The sequence below is a fragment of the Phocoena sinus genome, chromosome 3, assembly GCF_008692025.1.
Source record: "Phocoena sinus isolate mPhoSin1 chromosome 3, mPhoSin1.pri, whole genome shotgun sequence".
Taxonomy (NCBI): Eukaryota; Metazoa; Chordata; class Mammalia; order Artiodactyla; family Phocoenidae; genus Phocoena; species Phocoena sinus.
The window spans coordinates 78,105,709-78,133,618 of NC_045765.1; the positions used below are offsets into that span (position 1 = coordinate 78,105,709).

General features: G+C 36.8%; 1 protein-coding gene across 2 annotated transcripts in view; it reads left to right on the forward strand.

Moving 5' to 3' along the window:
- PGGT1B (protein geranylgeranyltransferase type I subunit beta) overlaps window positions 1-27,910 on the forward strand; it is a 56,578-nt gene that overhangs the window by 20,428 nt on the left and 8,240 nt on the right. For both annotated transcript variants that reach the window (XR_004349321.1, XM_032627948.1), the window contains exons 4-7: window positions 2,960-3,111; window positions 4,719-4,851; window positions 17,783-17,828; window positions 25,336-25,520. Coding sequence is in view for 1 of the 2 variants with exons in the window: in XM_032627948.1 (XP_032483839.1) it covers window positions 2,960-3,111; window positions 4,719-4,851; window positions 17,783-17,828; window positions 25,336-25,520 (516 nt within the window). In the remaining variant the exon portion in view is untranslated. The remainder of the gene's footprint in view (window positions 1-2,959; window positions 3,112-4,718; window positions 4,852-17,782; window positions 17,829-25,335; window positions 25,521-27,910) is intronic.

Below are 27,910 nucleotides of genomic sequence, written 5' to 3' on the forward strand. Positions count from 1 at the left end.
TCCAAGCTGAAGGTAAATGACATGTTGCCAATTTTTCCATACTCTGCTTCAAAATTTTGGAATAAATAGCAGTGATTTTGGAAAAGGTGACATGATTTGATAGAGGCACTGCTTCAACTTTCTTCCTCTGCCCATGCCTGTGTCAAAGTCATATGACTTTGCTAAGGTGTCTCCAATCATGTATGCCAGTTGCTTTTAACAGAGAATCTAGAAACTAAGGATCCATAAAAATTGTCCTTTTTCCCCATACATATAATACTTTCCAACTTAAGCCAGTCCTGAATAGAGGTAGCTCTCCATTTAGTCATAATGGACAGGATATCTAAAAGTCATGACACTGATAATAATGACCATTATACAGCACCATACCCTATACAGATGTATACTTAAACTTGTTGGGGTAAAACAGTTCTTTGATAACATTACTTTTAAGAGACAGCCCCCTTACTCCCCTCACCCCCTTCCAAGGCATTTTCGAAACAAAACGATAAAATGTAAGGAGAAAACATTTTTTGCCTTTGATTCACAGAGTCTCCTGAAACCCATTTTGGGCCCTTAATTCATCGAGACCCTGGCATTTTCTGGGGAAGCTAGGTCTCATTCCATTCTGTGTTGCATTAATCTGAATCTTGAGTGCTAGAGGGAGCTAGAGACTCTAGCTGGAATCATATAGGGCCACAAGGAGTTGTCACTTAGGGTGGTGGCTGAGAATCCAGGAGACAGATGAAGCCAAGAGAATCTGAGGAGGCACATATGATTTTTCAATACAGTATGTAAATAGTATCTTCGCTTTTTCGTCTGAAACCACCTATGGGCCATTCACTTACCTGAAACATGTCCAGGACCTTTAGTGGCCATAGAACACTTTTTGAGAAACACTAATGGATCTTCTCAGCCCCCTTTTCTCACTGTTTTCCTTCAACAAATCCCATATTCTCTATTAAATTATGTACTGTCCTTAACACATACTACATAGCCTGGAATCTTCCTTCTCTGCTTTCCTTTTACTTTTTCTTCTACCTGTAACGCCGCCTCTTCATCTGTACCTAACCAAGCTCCTCTTCTGCTGCAGAAAACAATCCTTTATCCATGTATTATTGTATCTCCATCATGACACATACAGCATTCTACTTTGTAGTGTACTTATTCAAGTAGCCCTCTTCTCCCTTCAAGGTTAAGGTCCACATTTGATTTCTGTTCGGATTCCCCACAGTGTTTTTAACATAGCAGATACTTAGTTTGAGTACGAAAAAATGAAATGTTACAGGATTTCTAAGAAGGCAATTATAAATGTGGAATAGGATATCCAGGAGTATTAAAGCTTGAGTTCTAAGGAGGAGCTCAGAATGAAAGAAATACCACAGTGAAAATTTGCTTGTCATATTTGTGAGACCATATAAGGAATTGTATATGTAAGGCTGGATAGGTGGGGTGAGTTCAGATTATAGAGGATATTGAACACCTTTGCAAACTTATTCTGTGAAGAACTACAGAAGGTCAGTGAGCAGCAAAGTATTCTGATTAAGTCACTAGTGGTTTCAAGACCCTTGAGTTGTGACTCCAAAGAAGTAGTGGCCCTTTTGATATTTGCCTTGCACTTGCATCATCATCAGTAAGATAACTAGCATCTGTATAGACAGTAATTTTATGTAATCCTCACAGTAACCCTGTGAAAGAGGTACTAATATCTCCATTTTCCAGAATGAGAAAATGCAGCAGTGAGTAGTAGAGCCAGGATTTGATGCCTTACAGTAGTGTAGAAGTTAACATTTATTGTAGAAAGCAGAGGAGTCTGTTTTAACCAAAATCTTGGTACAAGCTTCATTTTAACTTTCTAATGTTATGGGCAGTTATTCTAGTATTTGAAGCAATTATTTATGAGCCCAAACTAAAACAGAAGGAAATCCTGTGAGAAAGATGAATTTAAAATACACTCTTATTCTATCAAAATTAAAACTTTCTTAAACTGAGAAATAGTACAATGTGAAATTTTACATTTTTTAAGTGAAATCATCTTTTTAAAATAACCAAACAGGATTGGCTATTTGAAAATAATTATAAAACTTTAAATGCTTTGTGTATTGCAGAATGTAAAGTTACTTGGTTTTACATTTTTACTTTTACTTTAATAAGTTTTTAAATTAATTTTATCTATGCCAGTGCCAGCTAGAGTCTACAGGATTTCCTACAAGGAGTCACATATTTTATAAACCTTAAGAGATGTTTGATAACTGTGGATAGTTTTGTTGAAACAGTCAAATCAGTGAAACTAATCTAATAAATATTCTGGTTATATGAGTTTCCTAGTTTGACTTTCCTAGTTTGCTCTGCCTGGGCAATTACTAGTCTAACAGTCTTCACAAAAGACTTTTTGCAATCAATACTCATTTGGTAATTTAAACTTTAAAAATTAGATTGTTTTATTTCTAGAGAATTTTTCAATATTAGTATCTGGAGCTCTTCTTTGCATTTTTTTGTCATTCTAAGTGTTAATATTATTAGAGACTCAAATAATTAAACCATATGAGAATAGAATAATGTTTTTCAACTGTATTGTTTTGTAGGATTTTTAAATGGTGATCACTACTGTGGTATTTAATTTGAATTTGCACAGCATAAAAAATAATTATTTCTACATGCTTTTCTAACTTTATAAGACTTAAATTATAAGTGATATGGTTGGTCAAATAGGAAGTTGAAATAATATGGCTTATTTGAATATCAAATCTACTTCCATAAACTTGAGGATAAAATTGAAAATTACGTAGCCTGGAAAGTATTCAATAATACTTACGTTGAGACATACACGAAATTGAGTTTTGTTTGTCTCTATCAGATGTCTATGCAAATCAGTATAAACAACATTTAATTTTACTGTTTACTAAAACCTTGTCAAATTGCATAATGAAATAAGATCTCATTTCAGTTTTCTAATTAACATTATTAATTTTGAATCTAGAATCCTGGAACAGCTCATCCTTATGATAGTGGCCACATAGCAATGACCTACACTGGCCTTTCATGCTTAGTTATTCTTGGAGATGACCTAAGCCGAGTAAATAAAGAAGCTTGCTTAGCAGGCTTGAGAGCCCTTCAGCTAGAAGATGGAAGGTATGGGTCATTCTTTGTTACTTGTCTTTTTTTTTTTTTTAAGAAAAATTATTTGGAATTAAAAGTAGATATAATACTATACTAGAATTGTAGAGTTTATCATAAACTCTTATTAGAACCACCTAAAGTTCACTGTATACATACGGTTTAAGTGCCTAATCAGTGAAATATTTCTTATGTGAATGAAAATAAAAGTAATCACAATAACAATTCCATTTTTTCTTAGTTCATTTTTCTTTTTTTTAAAGGCGATAATAGATCCATAAATAATGGTTTAATAGTTTCAGGATTAGGATCTACTTTAATTTACATTCTGGGTAAAAAAAACGGACATTTTGAAGCAGATATACATTTAATCTAAACTTTTATGCCTTAAGACATAGTGATGGGGGAAAAAGGGATGAACACAGAATATTATTATAGTCTAGTGTAGGTAGTTTCTGTGATATTATTAAAGGATAGAAAAAGTAGTGAGTTCATTAATATTTGATGGTTTGAGTGGTGTGTCTAACAAAAAAAAAGTTTTAAGGTGAAACATTTTTTTTAAGTTTAGGAAGTGATAAAGCAGTAGTGATGCTATCTAAAGAAAAGACTTTGCAAACAAATCCTGCCACGTTGTTATTGCTGTAGCCCATCTACTGCTGTGTCTATTTTCCTGTCAGTATTTTAAAAACACTGCTGTTGATGAGGGGAAAATTAGTGGAAACATATAAGGTAAATTGACATTAATTGGAAATACTATAAAACTAAATATTTACCTCAGCAAGTACATGTGACTAATTTCTCAATAATTCATTATAGTCTTTGGTCACTGCTATCTTATCCTTATTTTTGGTCACTGCTATCTTATCCTTATTTATAAATAAAAGAATAGATATGAAATACAAACTATTATGTACTTCTCTAAAACTAATTAAATATGTGAAAATTAAAACAATATGATCGGGGCTTCCCTGGTGGCGCAGTGGTTGAGAGTCCGCCTGCCAATGCAGGGGACGCTGGTTCATACCCTGGTCTGGGAGGATCCCATGTGCCGCGGAGCGGCTGGGCCTGTGAGCCGTGGCTGCTGGGCCTGCGCGTCCAGAGCCTGTGCTCCGCAACGGGAGAGGCCACAATGGTGAGAGGCCCGCGTACCACAAAAACAAAAACAAAAACAAAAACCAATATGATCAGTTAATTAATGGTTATCTATATATACATTGAGAAGAAATTTCACATAAGCAGAACTTGGGCTTGAGAATTTCTTACTACCCAATAGGGCCCTGCTACTTTTTCTGCTATTAATTCTCAAGCCACTGTGCCATAGCTTTCCATGGCTGAGAGCAAAGAAACTTACTCTGAGTGGTGGCATCTGGGAAAGAGTAACTGTGGTAGTATGTTAAGCTACCCAGAAATTGAACTTGGGAGTACAGTGTTGATTTAGAGATAGTTTTATATTATTCAAATTAATAGTCCTTTATTGAATAATACAAGTAGTATATGGTTTTTAAATCTGTATTTAGTGATAGCTTTTTCTGTGAGTGAAGACATGAAGTAGGTGTTTCTAACTAACCCCCCTACAAAAAAATAAATTATAGTACAGTAAATCATATGGTTATTATTTTCAGTTTTTGTGCAGTACCTGAAGGCAGTGAAAATGACATGCGATTTGTATACTGTGCTTCCTGTATTTGCTATATGCTCAACAACTGGTCTGGCATGGATATGAAAAAAGCCATCAACTATATTAGAAGAAGTATGGTGAGTTATGTTGATAAATTGACTCTTTGTTTTAAGTTATTACTGCTGATATATGGGGGCTGGGGCATGCCTCATCTCTTCTAGCAATAATTTGGAAATAAGGATAATAAGATTGCTTTCTGGGTACATCATAGATCAGAATAGCCATTTAAGAATAATATTCAAGGGAAGTTTGACTCTTTAGCCATTAAATTTTAAATGTAATCTGATTGTGTCCAAAGAAACTGTCTTTAGCAGAAAGAGATTAGTCAGCCTTAGAAGCAAAAAATAGTAAAATCTCAAAGGCAAATGTTGATAACCTATCTTAATAGGGATCATTGGGAAGTCGCAGCCAAGCATAAAGGAGAATTACAGTGCCCTTGGTGAGATTATTCCTGTATTGGGTGTGAGGTGTGAGTTCCTTAAGCTATTTTGACTAGCAAGATTGACTGGGCTGACAGTAGATTTTTGGATCACTTTTGGTTTCTTAATACTTTTATGTGGGTTTTTTTTTTACTCTAAGGTTTATTTTAAGGAGAATATCAAGTAGAAATTTTATTCTTTCACACAATACAATTTAGTCTTTTTATCAACAATAGTAAGGAAAACTTAGTTTAGTCTCAGCCAGAACTATCCTTTGCTCTACTTTTTAGTCTCTCATATACAACCAGAGAAATAGAAGTGCTGCTTCCCAGGTCTATTTTACTTCCTAAATATGAAATTTTTATAGATTAGAATATTTTAGGCTGTTAATTCAACTTTTACTAGTCCATATTTCAGAACAAAAATGTAAGTTCTTAGAGGAATGGAGTTATTTTTAATTGAATGTGTGAATGTGAATCAGATTTTATAGAATCTATAATAGCACAGGTTTTTAAAAGCCTGTGGAGGCAGAAAGACGAAACCTTTAAAGGAGTTTTAACATCTTTATTGGAGTATAATTGCTTTACAGTGGTGTGTTAGTTTCTGCTTTATAAAAGGAGTTTTAAGAGGAAAGGAGATTTATGTTATAGACAAAAGTGGGAGATATACATTTTGGCATGAATATTGCAGAAATAACACCATGTTCTTCTCAGTGCATTGTATTTGGAGATACAACATGTTGATTTGCTCTATTATTGGTGATGTTAACTTTAATCACTTGGTTAACTTTAATCACTTGGTGTATGCCAGATTTTCCTCTGTAAAGTTAGCATTTTTCCCTTTGTAATTATTTAGTATCTCATGGTGAGATACTTGGAGACTGTATAAATATCCTGTCCCTCATCAAACTTTTCCACTAGTATTAGTATGCATTGATATTTTCCAACTCCATCATTCATTCTGTAATTATCAGTTAAAATTCTACAGTTATGGAAAGCTTTCCCTTCACCTTTATCGACTTAATTTATTTATTTAATTTAAACAGGCACTCTAGATTCTTGTTTTACTCAATGGGTTATTATCTGTAACTATCATTATTTATTTTGATGCTGTCCCAGATTCAGCCAGCAAAAACCCCTTCACCCCGTCAGCCAGCAAAAACCCCTTGTGCCCTTTTGGTATGTCCCCTTCATTCTTTGAGCACCTCCTTGTCTTCTGGTACAAGATATTCCAGGTTCATAGTTTAATTTCCCAGCCTCAGTTCTGAAATTGGTCATTTCTTCAAGGAGTTCTAGTTCTTATTGGAGGGTGATGTTTAGAAACCACGATTTGGGCACAAAATGTGCTTATTGGTACTTATTGATATCACTGCTTCTAGCCCCTCTCTCAGAGGTAGGAAATGTATATATGTATACGCAGACATCCCCCTTACACACTTATACACATCTATATCTTTTTCTCTATCAATCAAAAACCGTGAGTTCACACTAATACCTCAAATTTTAATCCAATACCACTAGGTTCATTTTAACCTTCCTTTTTTCATTTGTAACTCCCTTCTCAGAGAGTGACAAACCTGTCTACTATTATCCAGAATGCATTGGTTCCTTTTGTTTAGCGCCTGAAGGTATATAGTCAAAATGTTATATTTAAGAAACACTTGAGTTACTTCTTTTATTCCCTCCACCCCCAACCTTTAGTTTGTTTATGTTAATTTATTTGAAATAAAGTTGTTTATTTGTTTCTGTTTGGATTCTATTTTAGGATTCCCCCCAACTTTGTTGATTTTATTTCTTTAATATGTGAAATATTAACTCGGTTTTGAAAGTCATAACTATACAAAAAGTTATATTCAGAGATGTGTAACTCACAGGGCTTCCTGTTCCTTCTATCTCCACCCCCTTCCTAACTCCCATGTTTACCACCTTGTTCCCATTCACTCTGTAGGTAAACGTTCTCATTAGTTTTTGGTTAGGCCTCCCTGTACTTCTTTTTGATGAACAGATATGTACATTTTTATTTCTGCTTTCTTACTCAAAAGAGTACTTTTTTCAGTTTGCTTTTTACATTTAACAATATAGCTTGAAAACCACTCTATATCAGGTCATAGAAATTTTCCTCATTTCTTTTTTAACAGTTTTGTAGTATTCCATCATGTGCACATGTCATAGCTTTTTCCAACTCTTCTGTATATAGGCTACGTATTTTCCAAATGGGAACAGTGTTGAAATTCATACCTTATACATGTGTACTTATGTATTGTTGGGAATATAACTTCAGAATAAATTCCTAGCAGTGGAATTGCTTAATCAAAAAGTAAATGCATACGGAGGGATTGGTTCAAGGTGGCGGAATAGAAGGACATGCACTCACTCCCTCTTGCGAGAGCACCAGAATCACAACTAACTGCTGAACAGTCATCGACAGGAAGACACTGGAACTCACCAAAAAAGATACCCCACGTCTAAAGACAAAGGAGAAACTGCAACGAGACGGTAGGGGCACAATCACAGTAAAATCAAATCCCATAACCGCTGGGTGGGTGACTCACAAACTGGAAAACAATTACACCACAGAAGTCCACCCACTGGAGTGAAGGTTCTGAGCCCCATGTCAGACTTCTCAACATACGGGTCCAGCAATGGGAGGAGGAATTCACAGAGAATCAGACTTTGAAGGCTAGTGGGATTTGATGCCAGGACTTTGACAGGACTGGGGGTAACAGAGACTCCACTCATGGAGGGCACACACAAAGTAGTGTGCACATCAGGACCCAGGGGGAAGGGGCAGTGACCCATAGGAGACTGAACCAGACCTACCTGCTAGTGTTGGAGGGTCTCCTGCAGAGGTGGGGGGAGGCTGTGGCTCACCGTGGGGACAAGGACACTGGCAGCAGAAGTTCTGGGAAGTACTCCTTGGCATGAGCCCTCCCAGAGTCCACCATTAGCCCCACCAAAGAGCCTGTAGGCTCCAGTGCAGGGTCACCTCAGGCTGAACAACCAACAGGGAGGGAACTCAGCCTCACCCATCAGCAGACAAGTGGATTGAAGTTTTAACTGAGCTTTGCTCATCAGAGCAAAACCCACCTCTACCCACCACCAATCCCTCCCATCAGGAAGCCTGCACAAGTCTCTTAGATAGCCTCATCCACCACAGGTCAGACAGCAGAAGCAAGAACTACAATCCTGCATCCTGTGGAACGAAAAACCACATACACAGAAAGATGGACAAAATGAAAAGGCAGAGGACTATGTACCAGATGAAGGAACAAGATAAAACCCCAGAAAAACAATTAAATGAAGTGGAGATAGGCAACCTTCCAGAAAAAGAATTCAGAATAATGATAGTGAAGATGATCCAGGACCTCAGAAAAAGGATGGTGGCAAAGATCGAGAAGATGCAAGAAATGTTTAACAACAACCTAGAAGAATTAAAGAACAAACAGAGATGAGCAATACAATAACTGAAATGAAAAATACACTAGAAGGAATCAATAGCAGAATAACTGAGGCAGAAGAACGGATAAGTGACCTGGAAGACAGAACGGTGGAATTCATTGCCACGGAACACAATAAAGAAAAAGGAATGAAAATAAATGAAGACAGCCTAAGAGACCTCTGGAACAACATTAAATGCACCAATATTTGCATTATAGGGGTCCCAGAAGGAGAAGAGAGAGAGAAAGGACCCACGAAAATATTTGAAGAGATTATAGTCTAGAACTTCCCTAACGTGGGAAAGGAAATAGCCACCCAAGTCCGGGAAGCGCAGAGTCCCAGGCAGGATAAACCCAAAGAGAAACATGCCGAGACACATAGTAATCAAATTGCCATAAATTAAAGACAAACAAAAACTATTAAAAGCAGCAAGGGAGAAACGACAAATAACATACAAGGGAACTCCCATAAGGTTATTAACAGCTTATTTCTCAGCAGAAACTCTACAAGGCAGAAGGGAGTGGCATGGATATTTTAAAGTGATGAAAGGGAACAACCAACAATCAAGATTACTCTACCTGGCAAAGATCTCATTCAGATTCGACAGAGAAATCAAAAGCTTTACAGACAAGCAAAAGCTAAGAGAATTCAGCACCACCAAACCAGCTCTACAACAAATGCTAAAGGAACTTCTCTAAGTGGGAAACACAAGAGAAAAAAGGGACATACAAAAACAAACCCAAAACAATTAAGAAAATAGGAATATACACATTGATAATTACCTTAAATGTGAATGGATTAAATACTCCAACCAAAAGACACAGGTTCACTGAATGGATAGAAAAACAAGATCCATATATATGCTGTCTACAAAAGACTCACATCAGACCTAGGGACACATTCAGACTGAAAGTGAGAGGATGGAAAAAGATATTGCGTGCAGTGGAAATCAATAGAAAGCTGGAGTAGCAATATTTATATCACATAAAATAGACTTTAAATTGATGAATGTTACAAAAGACAAGAAAGGACACTACCTAATGATCAAGGGACCAAAATCCAAGAAGAAGACAATAACAATTATAAACATATATGTACCCAACATAGGAGCACCTCAATACATAAGGTAGATGCTAAAAGCTATAAAAGAGGAAATCGACAGTAACACAGTAATAGTGGGGGACTTTAACACCTCAGTTACACTAATGGACAGATCATCCAGACAGAAAATTAATAGGGAAACGCAAGCTTGAAGTGACAAAATATACCAGATAGATTTCATTGATATCTTTAGGACATTCCATCTGAAAACAGCAGGTTACACTTTCTTCTCAAGTGCACATGGAACATTCTCAAGGATAGATCACATCTTGGGTCACAAATAAAGCCTTGGTAAATTTAAGAAAATTGAAATCATATCAAGCATCTTTTCCAACCACAACGCTATGAGATTAGAAATAAATTACAGGGAAAAAACCCATAAAAAACAAACACAGGGAGGCTAAACAATATGTACTAAATAACCAAGAGATCACTGAAGAAATCAAAGAAGAAATCAGAAAATACTTAGACACAAATGACAACAAAAACACGATGATCCAAAACCTATAAACAATCTAACCTTACACCTAAAGGAACTAGAGAAAGAAGAACAAACAAAACCCAAAGTTAGTAGAAGGAAAGAAATCATAAACATCAGAGCAGAAATACATGAAATTGAAACAAAGAAAACAGTAGCAAAGATCAATAAATCTGAAAGCTGGTTCTTTGAGAAGGTAAACAAAATTAATAAAACTTTAGCCAGACTCATCAAGAAACAGAGGGAGAGGATGCAAATCAATAAAATTAGAAATGAAAAAGAAGTTACAACGGACACTGCAGAAATACAAAGCATCATAAAAGACTGCTACAACCAACTCTGTGCCGATAAAATGGACAATCTGGAAGAAATGGACAAATTCTTCAAAAGGTACAACCTTTCAAGACTGAACCAGGAAGAAATAGAAAATATGAACAGACCAATCACAAGTAATGAAATTGAAACTGTGATTAAAAATCTTCCAACAAACAAAAGTCCAGGACCAGATGGCTTCACAGGTGAATTCTATCAAACATTTAGAGAAGAGCTAACACCCATCCTTCTCAAACTCTTCCAAAAAATTGCAGAGGAAGGAGCACTCCCAAACTCATTCTACTAGGCCACCATCACCCTGATACCAAAACTAGACAGAGATCTACCAAAAAAAATTACAGACCAATATCACTGAGGAATATAGATGCAAAACACTCAACAAAATACTGGCAAACAGAATCCAACAACACATTTAAAGGATCATACACCATGATCCAGTGGGATTTATCCCAGGGATGCAAGGATTCTTCAGCATACGCAAATCAATCAATGTGATACGCCATATTAACAGATTGAAGAATAAAAGCCATATGATCATCTCGATAGATGCAGAAAAAGTTTTTGACAAAATTCAACACCATTTAGGATAAAAACTCTTTAGAAAGTGGTTATAGAGGGAACATACCTCAACATAATAAAGGCCATATACGACAAACCCGCAGCAAATATTATTCTCAATGGTGAAAAACTGAAAGCGTTTCCTCTAAGATCAGGAACAAGATAAGGATGTCCACTCTTGCCAACTATTATTCAACATAGTTTTGGAAGTCCTAGCCACGGCAATCAGAGAAGAAAAAGAAATAAAAGGAATCCAAATTGGAAAAGAAGAAGTAAAACTGTCACTGTTTGCAGATGACATGATACTATACACAGAAAATCCTGAAGATGCCAGCAGAAAACTGCTAGAGCTAATCAATGAATTTGGTGGAATTGCAAGGTACAAAATTAATGCACAGAAATCTCTTGCATTCCTAGACACTAAAACGAAAGATCAGAAAGAGAAATTAAGGAAGCGATCCCATTCATCATTGCCACAAAAAAAATTAAATACCTAGGAATAAACCTACCTAAGGAGGTAAAAGACCTGTACTCAGAAAACAATAAGACAGTGATGAAAGGAATCAAAGATGACACAGACAGATGGAGAGATATACCATGTTCTTGGATTGGAAGAATCAATATTGTGAAAATGACTATACTACCCAAAGCAATCTACAGATTCAGTGCAATCCCTATCAAACTACCAATGGCATTTTTTGCGGAACTAGAACAAAAAATCTTAAAATTTGTATGGAGACAAAAAAGACCCCGAACAGCCAAAGCAATCTCAAGGGAAATAAACGAAGCTGGAGGAATCAGACTCCCTGACTTCAGACTATACCACAGAGGTACAGTAATGAAGACAATATGGTACTGGCACAAAAACAGAAATATAGATCAATGGAACAGGATAGAAAGCCCAGAGATTAACCCACGCACCTATGGTCAACTAATCTATGACAAAGGAAGCAAGGCTATACAATGGAGAAGAGACAATTCCTTCAGTAAGTGGTGCTGGGGAAACTGGACAGCTACATGTAAAAAAATAAAATTAGAACACTCCCTAACACCATACACAAAAATAAAATCAAAATGGATTAAAGACCTAAATGTAAGGCCAGACACAATCAGACTCTTAGAGGAAAACATAGGAAGAACACTTCGACATAAATCACAGCAAGATCTTTTATCACCCACCTCCTAGAGTAATGGAAATAAAAACAAAAATAAACAAATGGGACCTAATGAAACTTAAAAGCTTTTGCACAGCAAAGGAAACTATAAACAAGACGAAAAGACAGCCCTCAGAATGGGAGAACATATTTGCAAATGAAGCAATGGACAGATGATTAATCTGCAAAATATATAAACAGCTCATGCAGCTCAATATTAAAAAAACAAACACCCCAATCAAAAAATGGGCATAAGACCTAAATAGACATTTCTCCATGGAAGACATACAGATGGCCAAGAGGCACATGAAAAGCTGATCAACATCATTAATCATTAGAGAAATGCAAATCAAAACTACAATGAGGTATCACCTCACACCGGTCAGAATGGCCATCATGAAAAAGTCTACAAACAATAAGTGCTGGAGAGGGTGTGGAGAAAAGGGAACCCTCTTGCACTGTTGGTGGGAATGTAAATTGATACAGCCGCTATGGAGAACAGTATGGAGGTTCCTTAGAAAACTAAAAATAGAACTACCATATGATCCAGCAGTCCCACTACTGGGCATATACCCTGAGAAAACCATAATTCAAAAAGAGACATACCCCAATGTTCATTGCCGCACTATTTACAATAGCCAGGACATGGAAGCAACCTAAGTGTCCATCAGCCGATGAATGGATGAAGCAGATGTCGCACATATATACAATGGAATATTACTCAGCCATAAAAGGAAATGAAATAGAGTTATTTGTAGTGAGGTAGATGGACCTAGAGTCTGTCCTACAGAGTGAAGTAAGAAAGAGAAAAACAACTACCGTGTGCTAACACATATATATGGAATCTAAAAAAAAAATGTTTCTTATGACCCTAGGGGCAGGACAGGAAAAAAGATGCAGATATAGAGAATTGAGTTGAGGACACGGGTAGGGGGAAGGGTAAGCTAGGTCGACGTGAGAGAGTAGCATTGACGTATATACACTACCAAATGTAAAATAGCTAGTGGGAAGCAGCTGCATAGCACAGCGAGAGCAGGTCAGTGCTTTGTGACCACCTAGAGGGGTGGAATAGGGAGGGTGGGAGGGAGACTCTAGAGGGAGGAGATATGGTGATATATGTATACGTATAGCTGATTCACTTTGTTATACAGCAGAAACTAACACAACATTGTAAAGCAGTTATACTCCAATAAAGATGTTAAAAAAAAGTTCAAGAAGATTTCTCAGAAGGGAAAGATCTGAGTTTCCAGATATCCTTAAAGGACCACTGAGGGCCCATTATAATGGATGAAAATAGGCTCAAACCCAGGAACATTACTGTGAAATTTCATAACACTGGGACAAAGGAAAGATCCTTCTTTACCTTGACTCCTAGAGGATGTTCTCCACCAAAACAAAAGAGTAAACCAAGAAAGAGGAAGAGATAAGAAATCCAAGTCAGGTGAAAAACATAGGAAGTTCCAAGGTTGATAGTGAAGGAAAGTCCCCAGATGACAGCTCCGCAACAGTGTGGAGAGCACTCAACCCAGATAGGACAAGGATGGAGGAGTGGGGGGCTCTGTTCAAGAGAAAGGCAGACACTGGTAGGTGTCTAATGGTGGTTGACTGTGTCTCTCAGAAGCTGTGTCTATTAGACGCTCATTACAAAGTAAAACACACAAATGGGGGGAAAAGGAAACAGTTAATTTCAGGAAAAATAAGAAAATAAACAACCATACTCCACAATGCTCAACTGTGAATTGTATTTTCGTAGACAGGTTACATAATCACAGAAGTTGATTTAAGCAAAGTGTAGTATCCTCGGAGCATGGGGCACAGGAACAGAGGGGAATGGGGTGTAAGAGAGTTGGATGCTCATCTACCATAATAAATGATAGAATATGTCTAAAAGTCACAATTTAAAACAGTATGATCTAGGCATATTATTTGGAAGCACCAAGATGTATACTCCAGAAGAAATGGCCAAATACTGAAAAGTGGTTGCCTCTGGAAAAGGGTACTGGAGGAGTGTGAGGAATGATGCAGGGAATCACTGTTTTGTTATAAATTTTTGTTATAAATTTTTCAGTACCATTTAACTTTCTAAATGATGAATGTATATACCTTTGATGAAATAAATTTTTAAAAATATGTTATGCTTTTCTAGGGTTTTATTTTAATAATTTTTAAAAAGCATATGTTATGCTTTTTTTCAAAATGAAAAAATAAACATAAAGGAAAAAAAAAGAATTACCATATGACGTAGCAATCCCACTGCTGGGCATATACCCAGAGATAGCTATAATTCAAAAAGACATGCATCCCAGTGTTCATTGCAGCACTGTTTACAATAGCCAGGTTATGGAAGCAGCCTAAATGCCCATCGACAGACGAATGGATAAAGAAGATGTGGTACATGCATACAATGGAATATTACTCAGCCATAAAAAAGGAACGAAATTGGGTCATTTGCAGAAACATGGATGGACCTAGAGACTGTCGTGCAGAGTGAAGTCAGAAAGAGAAAAACAAATAGTGTATATTAACGCGTATATGTGGAATCTAGAAAAATGGTACAGATGAACCAGTTTGCAAGGCAGAAATAGGGATACAGATGTAGAGAACAAAAGTATGGACACCAAGGGGGGAAAGCGGAGGGTATGGTGAATTGGGAGATTGGAAATGACATATATACACCAATATGTATAAAATAGATAACTAATAAGAACCTGCTGTATAAAAAAAGTAAATGCATACATAAAGTTTATCAGATATTGCCCATTTTCTCTACAAAAGGTATGAACCAATTTATATTCCCACCAGTGTATGAGAGTGCCTGTGTCCACACAGTGTCACCAATAGAATGTGTTTTCACACAGTTTTTATTTTTACCAATGTGATGGGTGAAAAATGGTATCTCAGTGTTTTTAATTTGCATTTATTTTATTAGGAATGAGTTTGACCATTTTCTTAACTTTAGGACTGTACAAAACCAGGCCACAGGCCAAATTTAACCTGTAGTGCCCAGTTTGCTGACACCTACTTGTAGTCCATTATTTTTCCTTTTTCTTTAGGTATTCCAGTTTAGTGTGTTTTCTTTCTTTGCTTATCTTTCATTTCAACCACTTTCTCTCTGACCCTTTTTACTTCTTTATCTCATTTGTATTCTCTTTGCTGTTTTCAGCCTTTCTTAAATGTTCCTTACTATGTTTTCCTGAAATCATTTAATTTTTATTTCTTCCTAATGTTTATCCTTTTCATTTTTTAACGGTAAATCTCTTTTCATATTCCCGAATGCTTATTTGAGGATATGCAATTGAGTTTGGGGTGCTGTATTATAGTTTTCCTTTGCTTTATCACCATTTTTTGGAGGTGAAGGCAGATTTTCCTATACTGGGATGTTTTCATTCTGACTGTTGTGTTTTCATCTCAGAGTTACTTTGTGTAGATTTGTTTTTTTCTGTTTAGTCATTAGTGGATTTTTTTTTTCTTACAAGAATTCCTAGTTTAAGAGTGCCCTCTTTTCAGTGCAGAGAAACAAAGTATGATTTCTTTAATTTAGAGTGTCTTTTTGTTTGTTTAGTGATTGGGGAAGGTTTGTGAGTTCTGTGATTTTCTGGTAGGAGAAAGGTTCTCTTTTGTTTCCCAGGTTTTTGCATTTTGCTCTTTGGAGTTTTCATTTATTTGGTCTTCAGTGGGCCCTTCTCCCTTCCTTTTTTAACTATCTTCACCAGACTTATGCCCATTGAATGCTGCCACCTTGACTTGCACACTCTCCTCGGTCTTTTCTCTGTAGTCACTGTTCAGTGTTATCAGAGCTCCTACAGTACAGGCATCCTCACTTTGCCTGGTAGTGCCAGACTGTAATGATGGTCTTGCAGGCTGAAATGATGCACAGTGATTTTAATCATCAGTGGGAAAAATGGCAGTTGTTCTGTGACCTTTATAATTTTTTGCCAAAACATTAAAAACTATTACTGTTATAAATGTACACAGAATTTTTAAATGGTAAAACCAATGTTTATTTATTAGTACATTATAATTTAAAACATTAGCAATATTGAATATTAAAGTGTTTTCTGTGTAAAAACATTCATCAATAGTAGCTTGAACAGCACTGTTTGTCTTCTCGTTATATAATTTATAATATGGAGCAGGCATCTTTTCTGTCTTGGTAAATGATCATACTCCTTTCTAAGTTTGTATCAGCTTCCAACATTCTGTCCTTTGCATTTTCATTGTTGTGAAATATCTGAGAGTTCCTTTTATGTGAAGTTTTTGCCAGCATCTCTTCTCTAGAACATCTCCATCTTTTTCATCAGAGCCACTTTCCTCATTTATGTAGGTATTTCGCCTTCACTTGATTTTTCTGACTGCATGTCTAGTCTCAATCAGCCAGCACTGTCATGATAGCTGTTTCTTATATTACTCTGTTTGATCTCAATTTCACTTTCAGTGTTAACTGCTTTTCATTTCTTTACTGCACTTTCATCTTTGGTAGCCAGTCTCCTTTTTTGATTATGTTTTTAAAACATCATGTGGGTTTATCACTAAAAGACAACGAGACAGCACAGCCACATACCTTGCTGTCTGTGTGAACTGAAAAACATGTGCAGTGACCAATTACTACAGACTTTGAAAAAGGTGACGTGATTGGTCACCGATTGTGATACACATCTATTATGTACGTAATGGTTTGTGGACTGAGGAGCTAGCAGCAAGTTTGTACTTTATGCAGTTGCTAGCTGTTAATATATTGTTATTACTGAAATTTGAACCATACTATGTTACCTAACTAAGCGGGGGTACCTGGAATCTGTGTATATTGGAACTGTGCAAAGCAAGGATTGCCTGTATTTCACACTCAGGCTTTTCCTAGTAATTTAAGCTAGTGATTTTAGGTAATCTCAGACCTGCCATTAGCGCCCCTCCTCTCTCTTCCTCTCAAGTTTTCATAGATTGCCCTTGCTCTCTGCAAAAGTACGTCAGGAGTGTGGGATTTGATGTTTCTCTTCTATAGACAGGAAATTTGAAGCTTGAGCATGTCTTCTAGCTTTGACAAGGTTTCAGTTTTATGTAGTTGTATTGTTCTTATCCTGTTTTGATTTTGTGGGATATGTGGGGAGATTCAAATTTAGGCAGGCACCATTATCATTGGCTACCTAAGAGCCTCAAAATAGATTTGTGTTTATAATGTTATAGGAGTATAAAATCCTTACATTTTCCTTAAATTCATATATTCTTGAAAGTGGGAGAGGAATAAAGGTTGGGGCTTCTTATTGGGTAGAAATTAAATATGTAGGTGCCATCTTTGAACAGTCTATTCTCAGAATATGCCTAGTGCATACATTTACTGATTTGGCTTGGTGAATAAGACAAGAGCAGGTACTTGAAAATGCCTAGATCTATTTCATTGTGGGAAAGAGTGCATATTTTGAAAAATATAAAGGAGAACTAAAATTAGATCAAGAGGCAAAAAATTAGCATAATGACAACTTATTTATTTATTATTATTTCCCTATTAAACTGAACATATTTTTCTTTTTCAGTCCTATGACAATGGGTTGGCACAGGGAGCTGGACTTGAATCTCATGGTAAGGCATCTTAAAATAAATGGACATGTAGTTTCTTTTGTTCCTTCAAATAACATCATGGTATCTTCAACATGTAGGACCTCAGAAGTCTGTCTCAACTCTTGGTGCAGCCTGACTGTCTTCTTTCCTACTTCTCTCTATTGACACTGCTGTGCCAACTCGAGCCTCTCCTAGGTCAGTAACCATTCAGAGATTATTCAGACCAGAATGTTCAAACAGCACTTTCTGGTGATCATTTCAGCTGTTAGTTGCATGAAAACATCTTGGGATGATTTAGAATATTGTTAGAAAACAGCACGTTTTCTTCTTTGGTGTAATACTAAAAAGCTAGATACAGAATATTAAACATGAATCAATGAATTTGTGAAGAAAAAATTTTTTTTACCTTCCTTAATATAATTGTCCTAAGTCATAGTGATAAAACATTTTGCCACATAGCATATGTTCACTACGTACTTTAATACAGTCTCTCCTTTCACACTTTTCCTCAATTTTGGCAGAACCAGAGTGAGTGATAGTCACTTAGTTTGTCAAAACATCAATAGCCTGAACTCTTTCAAGTGGAATATATCGTATAGAAGTAAATGTACTTCCTTGCTCCTTTTTTTTTTTTTTTTTAAAAAGAGCCCAGATCCGGGAGGCTCTCTGAGTGAAATCCTTGTTTCCTCTTCATCACAGCAGTGTTTTTGTGCTCACCTGTGTGTCCATCCCTCTGCTAGCACGATAGAGTAGAAAGAACACGTCAATATTCAGGTCTCAGCCCTAACACTAGCTATGTGGCTTAGGCCCCTTACTTAATCTCTCTGAGGATTTCCTCATCAACAGAGTAGAAATAATTATATCTTTCTTTAAAATTATTTTTAGAGATATGAGGGAAACTGGTTTGTAAACTGTAAACCATGTATAAACATTTTTTTAAAACACATTCCTTGTGCTTTCCCTAGGACCTGTCCTATCAGGTATCTCTTCCCTCTCTGACATTTTCACTCCCTCCTTCGGTGGTATTTGTAGAGTATATGTGTCACTAAGGGGCGTATAGAAAACTGTCTTGGATTTTCCTCTGAAGCCATACTATAATTAGGACATCATAATTCTTGTGTATGTCTATATGAGATTGGGGGTGGCAGTAGCAATTATGTCACTGGTCATCACCACTTGGTAAGGAGGGGTATACTTGTAGTTGCACAAAGAGGAAATCTGGCATCTATAAGAATTTCTGAGAAGACGAGGTCTGGGCTTACTATCGTAAAGGATGTTAATTGGCACTCAGGCGGAGGAGATACTTTGCAGTGCAGGAGACCTGTGGAACAAACACTATTGTTCCCCAGAAGATGGGATTACGTTCTCTGGGATATGAAACAGAGAGGGCCGCTCAAACATGATACTCTCTGATGGAAAAAAAAGTCTTGCTGAGTCACACAAGTAGTGATTTGGAGTCAATATGACTCGAGTAGGATCACACCCAGCAAGATCATCATTGATGGGCTGTGGTTCATGCCAAAAAGCTTACATCTTCCTTTTACACTCTTTTTGTCTTGGTAGATTTAAGGTCTAAAGCCTGAGAGGAGGGCTTCCTACTCAGGGTGCCACAGTACAGGGTGTGCTGCAAATGGGCTATAGGCATGCCAAGCTATTGCTGCCTGAGCCTTTGGAGCAGCCAAGACCTAGGTGTCTAGAGCTCCCGTTTAGGTGTCAGGAGCTCGCTCCTCAGGTCACCGCTGTGTGTTCTGCAAATGTCAGACGTTTTAATGTTCTTGTGTGCTGTGAGGTTAGATAAGCTGAGAAGTACTACTCTAGAAGGCTTTGGTATAGCCTCCCTTCCCTATCTTATCACTGTCTACACTGGCAAGAGAAACCTCTTTCTAAAAAATAGTCTTGCAGATTGGGCACTCTGAAGTCATGGTGTTCTCCCTTTTTCTCCTTTTATTAATCTTTTTAGAATAGTGGTCCAGGTATACTATTTGCCCTTCTACACAAATGGCTTGTTCTTTAATTTTTCTGTGTAAGATTCAGCAACTTAAATGAAATATTTCTTTTAAAGTCATGAGTGGTCTACATTTCAAATCCAGTGTTTTTTTCTCATTCCTCATCTTCTATTTATTGAAGCAAATGAAGCTGTTAGCCTCGCCCCCTTCTTTCTTGAAGTATCAATTCCTCTTGTTCTTCTTCCTGACAAGTTGTTTCTGGCTCCTTCACTATTTTTGTTTCTTCCTCTCACCTCTTTATCTTAGTCCAACTTTCTTCTTTTCTTTGGATCATTCATCTTTCTAAATATCAGGACTCTTATACTTGCTTTTCCTTCGATATAGAATCCTCCACTCCCATCCCTAGCAAACACCTGGCTTCACTTCACATCCTTCAGGTATTGGCTCAAATGATATTTTTGGAAAAGCCCCCTTTTTAAAATTGCAAACCACCCACAAACACACCTCCTGTTTAGAATTGCAAACCAACCACAGATACATACCCCATTCTCTGTCCCCCTTTCTGGCTTTATTTTTCTCCATATCACTTTTATTTTATTTATTTGTTTATTGTCTGTCTCCACATAATATATGCCTCATGAGATCAGAGGTTTTGGCCTGTTTTATTCACTGTTTTATCTCCCACACTTGTAACATGTGGCACATAGTTAAATGAACTAACAGATGGTTCCCTGTCAATCATCCCTGGGGTGATGGCACCCACACTTTGTTTCCAAATCTATACTGTTGCTTCTGAGCTGCATACTGCCTTTCTGTGTGCCTGCCAGGCAGAGCTAGCTACCTTTATATCTCTCAAGCTGCACATTTTTAAAAACCATCATTCTGCTCTTTCCTTCCTTCCAAGTCTGTTTTTGCTACTCAGGAATGTGGAACTATTCTGATCTACTGATTTTTCACAGAGCCAGAAATCCAGAATTTGGGGTGTTTAATCTCCTGTTCTGTTTTTTGTTGTTGTTCTTAACTTGCCAGTCACACCAGTCCTCCATTAGTCACCAGTTTATAACCTTTTACGGACTTAAAAGGAAAAGAATTTATTTATTAAGCAGCTGCTCTGTGCCAGCTAACAGTTATTCTCACTTAATCCTCACACCAGCCCTCCGAGAGTGGACATCTTTGTATTAGTTAGATTCAATCAGAAGCAAAATCACTATGAATATTAAAGACTAGGAATTTATTATAGGAGTAAGATTTTACATGGTTGTGGAAGAAGATGGAGAAGTAAGGCCCTGAAAGGGGTAGTAGGTGGATCAGGAAAGAGTCACTGACAAGCTCTCCTGAGGCACTGGCACAGGTGGACAAGTGGGGGAATCTGGAGAGCCAGGTGCATCCAGCTGCCAGAATGTAACTGGAAGGCTGTTGTTTGTACATCCATTCGTGGGCCTGGTGTCACTAGAGCAAGAAGTAGAAAGAACTTGGATTCCAAGTATATGGGAGAATAAGGGCAAGCTAGACTCTCACAGCACCTCTACCCTTGTCTCTTACCTTCTGTGCCCACAACCAGGGCAATGGCTACTGCTTCACTTCCACCTTAGAGATCTCACACAGATTTCTCTAGCTTCAGACCATATAAAGAAGGGGATTCTGGGAAACAGTTCTCGCTTAGCCAAGTTAACACAGTATAAAACCACTACAGTGATTATTGTCGTTTTACCCAGAGAAGGTAAGTAACTTAACTCCTAGGCTCACATATCAGGTAAGTGTCCTGAAACCCTATGCTTGTTCAGCAGTACCATTCTGCCCGTATTTAAATCTCTTCGTGTAGTTCTCCGTGGTCCAGTGCCAGCCTAGCTTTGTAATGTGAGAGATCCCTTCCATGTGCTCTAGGTTGCAGAGAAAATGTATTCTCCAAATGTTCTTACATGCCTTCTCACCCCTGGACTTTACTAATGTTCTTTTTCCTATACTTGAAATGCTTCCCCTTTACTTCTCTTCATTTCCCTTTTCTTAAACTTCAAATTTTACCCATCTTTCTATGCTTAGTTTCACTGTCACATTCTTTGTAAAATCTTTCATTGTTTCTTGTCCCCCCAGCCCTAAGCAATTTCTCCCTTTTCTGTATTCCCGTAATACTTGGTTCGTACCATTTACTTCTGTTTACCTTCTCTGCTAGGTTGTAAGCTGATCGTGTCTTATTTATGTCATACTCCATATGCCCTTGAATATTGTAGTTGTCCAGTACATATTCGATGAGTTAGTTATGCTGTATTCCACTCTGCGTCCGAAAGCTGGGAAGGCTGAATTTAGAATGTGTACTTCTGCTACAGTTTGATGTTAATCAAGTTTTTTCATGTGTTCTTTGTCCTAATTCTGCAGTCTAAATGCTACTTAATATACTGTTTTCTTTTTCTTTTTAACTCAACTGCTGTTCTCCAACACCTGCTTAGCCTGGAGTCCATTTGTCACAAGAACTAAATAGGCACATTGTACCCTTCTAGGCCATGATTATCAAATGTTGTGATTCTGTTTATCCTAGTGATTCTTTTATGATAGTACAGTTTTAGGGGAAAATGTTCATGTGTTTTGGAAGAATTAGATTTTCCTACTTTGCTAGGATTGAAACTACTTTTCCTCTTGAGATTCATAATGTAAAAGTTCACATATATTCATTTGATTCCATGATTCTTTTAGAATATCTCTACTCCTTAATCCAGAAGAGAAGTATTAAACTTTACTTGGCCTGATTTCGTCTAAGCATTCAACTCCCTTGAATCTACCTCACTTTACCTTTTTCATGTGGTGTTTAAGAGTAAAATGATGTACTTATTTGTGTACCTGTTTACTTAGCTTTCTACTTTAGCTGTATGTTTGTTGACCATCTTAAATTACACATTTCAGAGCACATAGATTCTTTCAAATTATTTGGTATATACAAATAGATACTAAGAGAATGCTTAAAAACGAGCTTTAAAACCTTATGGGAACAATAAGTTAAAACATAAGTAAAGCATAGCAAACAGAACCAGAGTCAGTAACATCTCCTTTACCCTGCAACTGGAAGAACTGGGGTAGGTTGTAAAGAGAGAACCAGTCCCTCCCAGCTGTGATTTTTTTATGACAGTGGTATTCTGTGTACATTAATTATCCATATAACTGAAGCATTCCACTTTAGGTGGCAAACTTTCAGCAATTTCAGGTGGAAATCTTTCTCTTATTTGTATGTGCCTTAATATTCTCGTACTCTTACATGCCTTCGATACAGAAGGTTATTTTCATAACCTTCTTCAACCAGAGCATAATGAACAGAATTTCATCTTTTCTTGAGGAATTCAGATCATTATTATGAGAAGGAATTCTTAAATTGTACTTTAATATATATAGTGATGTAACATTCTCAAAGTTTTTTGAAGCTTGTAGGAATCATTGACCTAATCCTATTTAGCCCCAAAAGGATATTCTAGTTGAGTTCTTGTGCCTGCTTTTTCTTACTGTACTTATTGTCATAATGTTACCTGTCTTTTCTTGCTGTTTTTGTCTGCCTCTAACACTCTTCTAACATCCTACTTTTAATCCAGATTTTTAGAACTGGTGTTCTAAAATTGTTTACACAGGAACCTCTCGTAAATGTTGATAAGTGGATTTTAGCTTAAAGAATAGACTTTGTAATGACTGTGTTTGGCTACTCAGAGACCAGGCTTACTTCAGAAATTGTCATTTTCAAAATCTGGTCATTTGGGCAAAGTAAAGAGTATTTTTATTTTGAATTGTGCCAGTTTGCTTTAAAAAATCCAAACAGTTATTTTGGAGAGTAACAATTAAGTGTGTCTTTATTTCTTGGTAGATAGTTTTAAAGATTATGTACTTTCTCTTAGAGGCTTTATATTTAATGATGTAATAATACCTGAAGTCATGGCCAGCTTCTCATGAAAGAGAAATTGAAACTAGTAGGTCATTGAAGGGGAAATAAGATTGATAGTTGCTGAATAGAAATTATTCTAAAAGGTTATGATAAATTTGTTTTACTTTTATTTTAATTCACTCATGACTAACATAGATCTCCCTTTTTTTTTCCATTGGGAAAAATTCTGAAGACTAAATAGTTCTTACAGTGTGACCCTTTTATTTATTTATTTTTATTTTTTGACAGTGACTCTTTTAATGTGATAGCTGCCTTGCATTTTCTAGAGAAAATGCTCACTTTTCCTTTGCCAGAGAATACAGCCAAGATTTGTAACACCAGAAGGAAAGTTACAGGATGAGGCATATTAGGAACAATCTATTTAAAGAGATGGAATTAATAAAAATCACTAGGTCAAGTTGTAATAAGTTGGAAATATAAGTATTTTCAAATTGTTTGGGGTTGACAGCAGAAAACGCCAATGGAAAGTGGCGGGGGTTTTTTTGTTGTTGTTTTTTCCTTTATGGAAAAATACTGACTTTTCATTTCCCGAGGAAAGTAATTACCTTTGTGACTATATTGGTTCTATTGATGCTATAACATTTTAATAAACTTAGGGGTATAAAACAACACAAATTTATTCTCTTACAGTTCCAGAGGCCAGAAGTCTGAACTGCATCTTACAGGGCTTCAAATCAAGATGTCAGCAGAGCAGGTTTTTTCTGGAGGCTCCAGGGGATAATCTGTTCCTTTGTCTCTTTCAGCTTCTGGTGGCTGCTGACATTCTTTGACTTCTTGTCTCATCACTTTAGTCTCTGCTTCCATAGTCACAATGCCTCCTCTTTGATTGTAGTTTAATCTCCCTCTGCCCCCCTTTTATAGGGACACTTGTGGTTACACTTAGGGTACACCCCATCCAGGATGATCTCCCCGTCTCAAGATCCTTAACTTACATCACATTTGCAGAGTCCTTTTTGCCATATAAGGTAGCATGCCCATGTTCAGGGATTAGGACCTGGATATCACTGGGAGGCATTACTCAGTCTACCATAGTGAGCATGGACCTGTATTGTGCATCTACTTCCAGATACAGTTTTCTTCTCCATACTACCCCCATCCCCAACACACACACACACACACACACACACACACACACACACACACACTCTTGCCCTTGGCTGAAACTTTTCTTCCTTAAATTTCTTAAGCTGACATATAAGCTTCTAGTTTATGTTATATGTGAAAATCAGTCTGTAGCTTTAGGCAGATGGAACCTCAATCCATAATCAATACACTGTCTTTAAGGGAATTAAAATCAGACGCAGGTGATAGAGTAGTAGACAGGGAGTAGGAGTTCTAGATTTTAGTTTCAACTTTCCCATTAACCATATAATTTTGAACTACTTTCTAAATCTTTTTTCATTTAAAAAATTGTTCTTACGGCCTTAAGTTATTTTAATTTTTTTTCTATTTCATCAAGTTCATATTGAAGACTCCAGTGCTTAGTGGTTATTTTAAATAGTGAAATTAAGGTAAATAAAATAGTGAAATAAAAGTAAAATTAATTGTCTTTTAATTTTATTTCACTATTTTCTAGAGTTATTTAACCCTTTTTTTCTTCAATCATTTCATATTATTTTCCTAGACATCTAATAAGTTTAAAGTATTGTGTGGTTTTAATTAACAGGAGGATCAACTTTTTGTGGCATTGCATCACTGTGCCTGATGGGTAAACTAGAAGAAGTTTTTTCAGAAAAAGAATTGAACAGGATAAAGAGGTGGTGTATAATGAGACAACAAAATGGTTATCATGGAAGACCTAATAAGCCTGTTGACACCTGTTATTCTTTTTGGGTGGGAGCAACTCTAAAGGTAAGAGAAATAATAAAAATGAGAAACCTTTACTCTTTGTTAATAAAAAAACTGTGCGTAAAGGGTTTGGTCTTTGTAATGTTCATTAAATATTGTTAGGTTTAGGGCAAAAGGTTTTTCCTGTTGCTCTGGCAAAGCTAGTCTCTGTATGGTTTTTCCACAGAATTCAGTTATCTGTTGTACTACTTAGAAATTTCTATTCTTATAAAGCTCTAGTGTCCCAGAACCTATGTAAGAAAGTAGGTGTAATGTCATAAAAAACTTTTACCTGAAACTGATCGGTGGTCTGTCTAGTGAGGAGATCTGTCTGAACATACCAGTAAAGGGTTTATGGGGAAAATTTAATCTTAAAAGGTAAACCATGGGTCATTCCTTTAGAAACCATCTAAGGTTTTCTATTTTGTATTAATTTATTTGTATAAGCCTTCTGAAATGTACTGATTAATATGTTCATACATTTTCCCCATCTCTACTACCTTTTGATGTACCTAAATACATAAGCTTATTAGCCATTGCGTACCCACAAGTTTTCAATACCTTAAAATTGCCCTTTTTGCCTTTAAAACATATCACCTAGGCCTGATATTCAGGAATCTAACAAAAGTCTATGTTCATCATCTGTACACAGTAAGTCCCCTGCATATGAACAGGTTGCGTTCCGAGAGTGCGTTTGTAAGTCAAACAGAGTTAGCCTAGGTACCCAACTAACACAATCGGCTGTATAGTACTGTACTGTAATAGGTTTATAATACTTTTCACACAAATAATATGTAAAAAACAAACACAAAAAGTAAAACATTTTTAATCCTACAGTATAGTACTTTGAAAAGTACTATAGTGCAGTACCACAGCTGGCATACAGGGGCTGGCATCGAGTGAACAGGCAAGAAGAGTTACTGACTGGAGGAGGGAGAGGAGGTGGGAGATGGTAGAGCCAAAGGATCGTCAGCAACAGGAGATGGAGGGCAAGCTGCAATTTCACTCATGCCTGACGTGGATGGCACAGGTTCTGGTTCCTTGCTGGATTCAGTTCTATCTAACCTCTTGAAAAAACGATCCAGTGATGTCTGGTTAGTAGCTCTTTTTTTCTCGTCATAGATGACACGCTAGCACTGGATTGCATTCTGAATGGCTGCTGCAACCTTCGTGTACCGTTCTGCATTCGGGTCCTGTGCCTCAAAAACTAACAGTGTCTCCTCAAATAAAGAAAATCCCCTTGCCATTTCCTGCATCATGAATCTCTTCGGTTCTTCAGTTACTACTTCTTCCTCTTTCTCTTCATCCTTTCTCTGGGCCTCCAGTTCCATCAGGTCTTCATTAGTAAATTTCTCCTGTTGCACAGCAAGGAATTCAATGAAGTCGTCCTCTTGCAGATCTAGCTTGAAATAAAGATACTGTACTACTGTACTCTATACAGTACTGTACAGTAGAGTACACAAAAAGCACAACCACTTGTAGAGGATGCACGCATGTGACAATGTACGCCAGACATGTGAACTGACTTACGCGATTGGACATGTGAATGCACGTTCGCATCTTTGAATGTTCACAACTTAAAGGTTCGTATGTGGGGACTTCCTATAATATCCTAATTTTTTCTCTTAAACAAAATTCATACATGTGGTTGAAATGAATTGGGAAAATAGAACAATTTAAAATGAAGGCAGTAGTCTCTGTCTCCTCACTTCTAGTGCCATTCCTCAGGTGCACCATATTAATTTTTATAATTATGAAAAATTTCAAACATACCCAAAAGAAGAGAGAATAGTGTATAATGAACCCTTAATATGTTCATCAACCAATCTCAACAGTTGTCATCCCAAAGCCAGCCTTCATTCATCCATATACTTATCCACTTCCCTCACCCTCACTGACTAATATTTTAAAGCAAATCCCAGATACCATTTTTTATATTATCTGGAAAATTTTCAGTATAATCGCTAAACAAAAAGAGCTTTTTAAAAAATGGAACTGTAATATCACTTCTAAGAAATCAGCCATAGTTCCTTATCATTAAATATCAAGTCAGGATGATACATATTTCCTATTGCATCACATCAAGAGGCATATAATATAATCTCTGGCTGTCTCTCCTTTTGATCAAAGGCTCCAGAGTTGTCAAAACTGATTCATCCATTATAAAGTTTCCCATGAGCCTTCTTTGTTCACTTTTTTTTATGGTGTTAAAAGATACGTAATGTAATAAAGTTTATTTATAAGTGTACAAAGCACAGTGTTGTGTAACCAGTACCACTGTCTATACCCCAAACATTTTCATCATCCTAAACATAAACTGTGCTCATTAAACAGTAACTCCCCATTCTCCCATCCCTCCAGCCCCTGCTAACCTCTATTCTACTTTTTGTCTCTGAATTTACTTATTCTAGGTA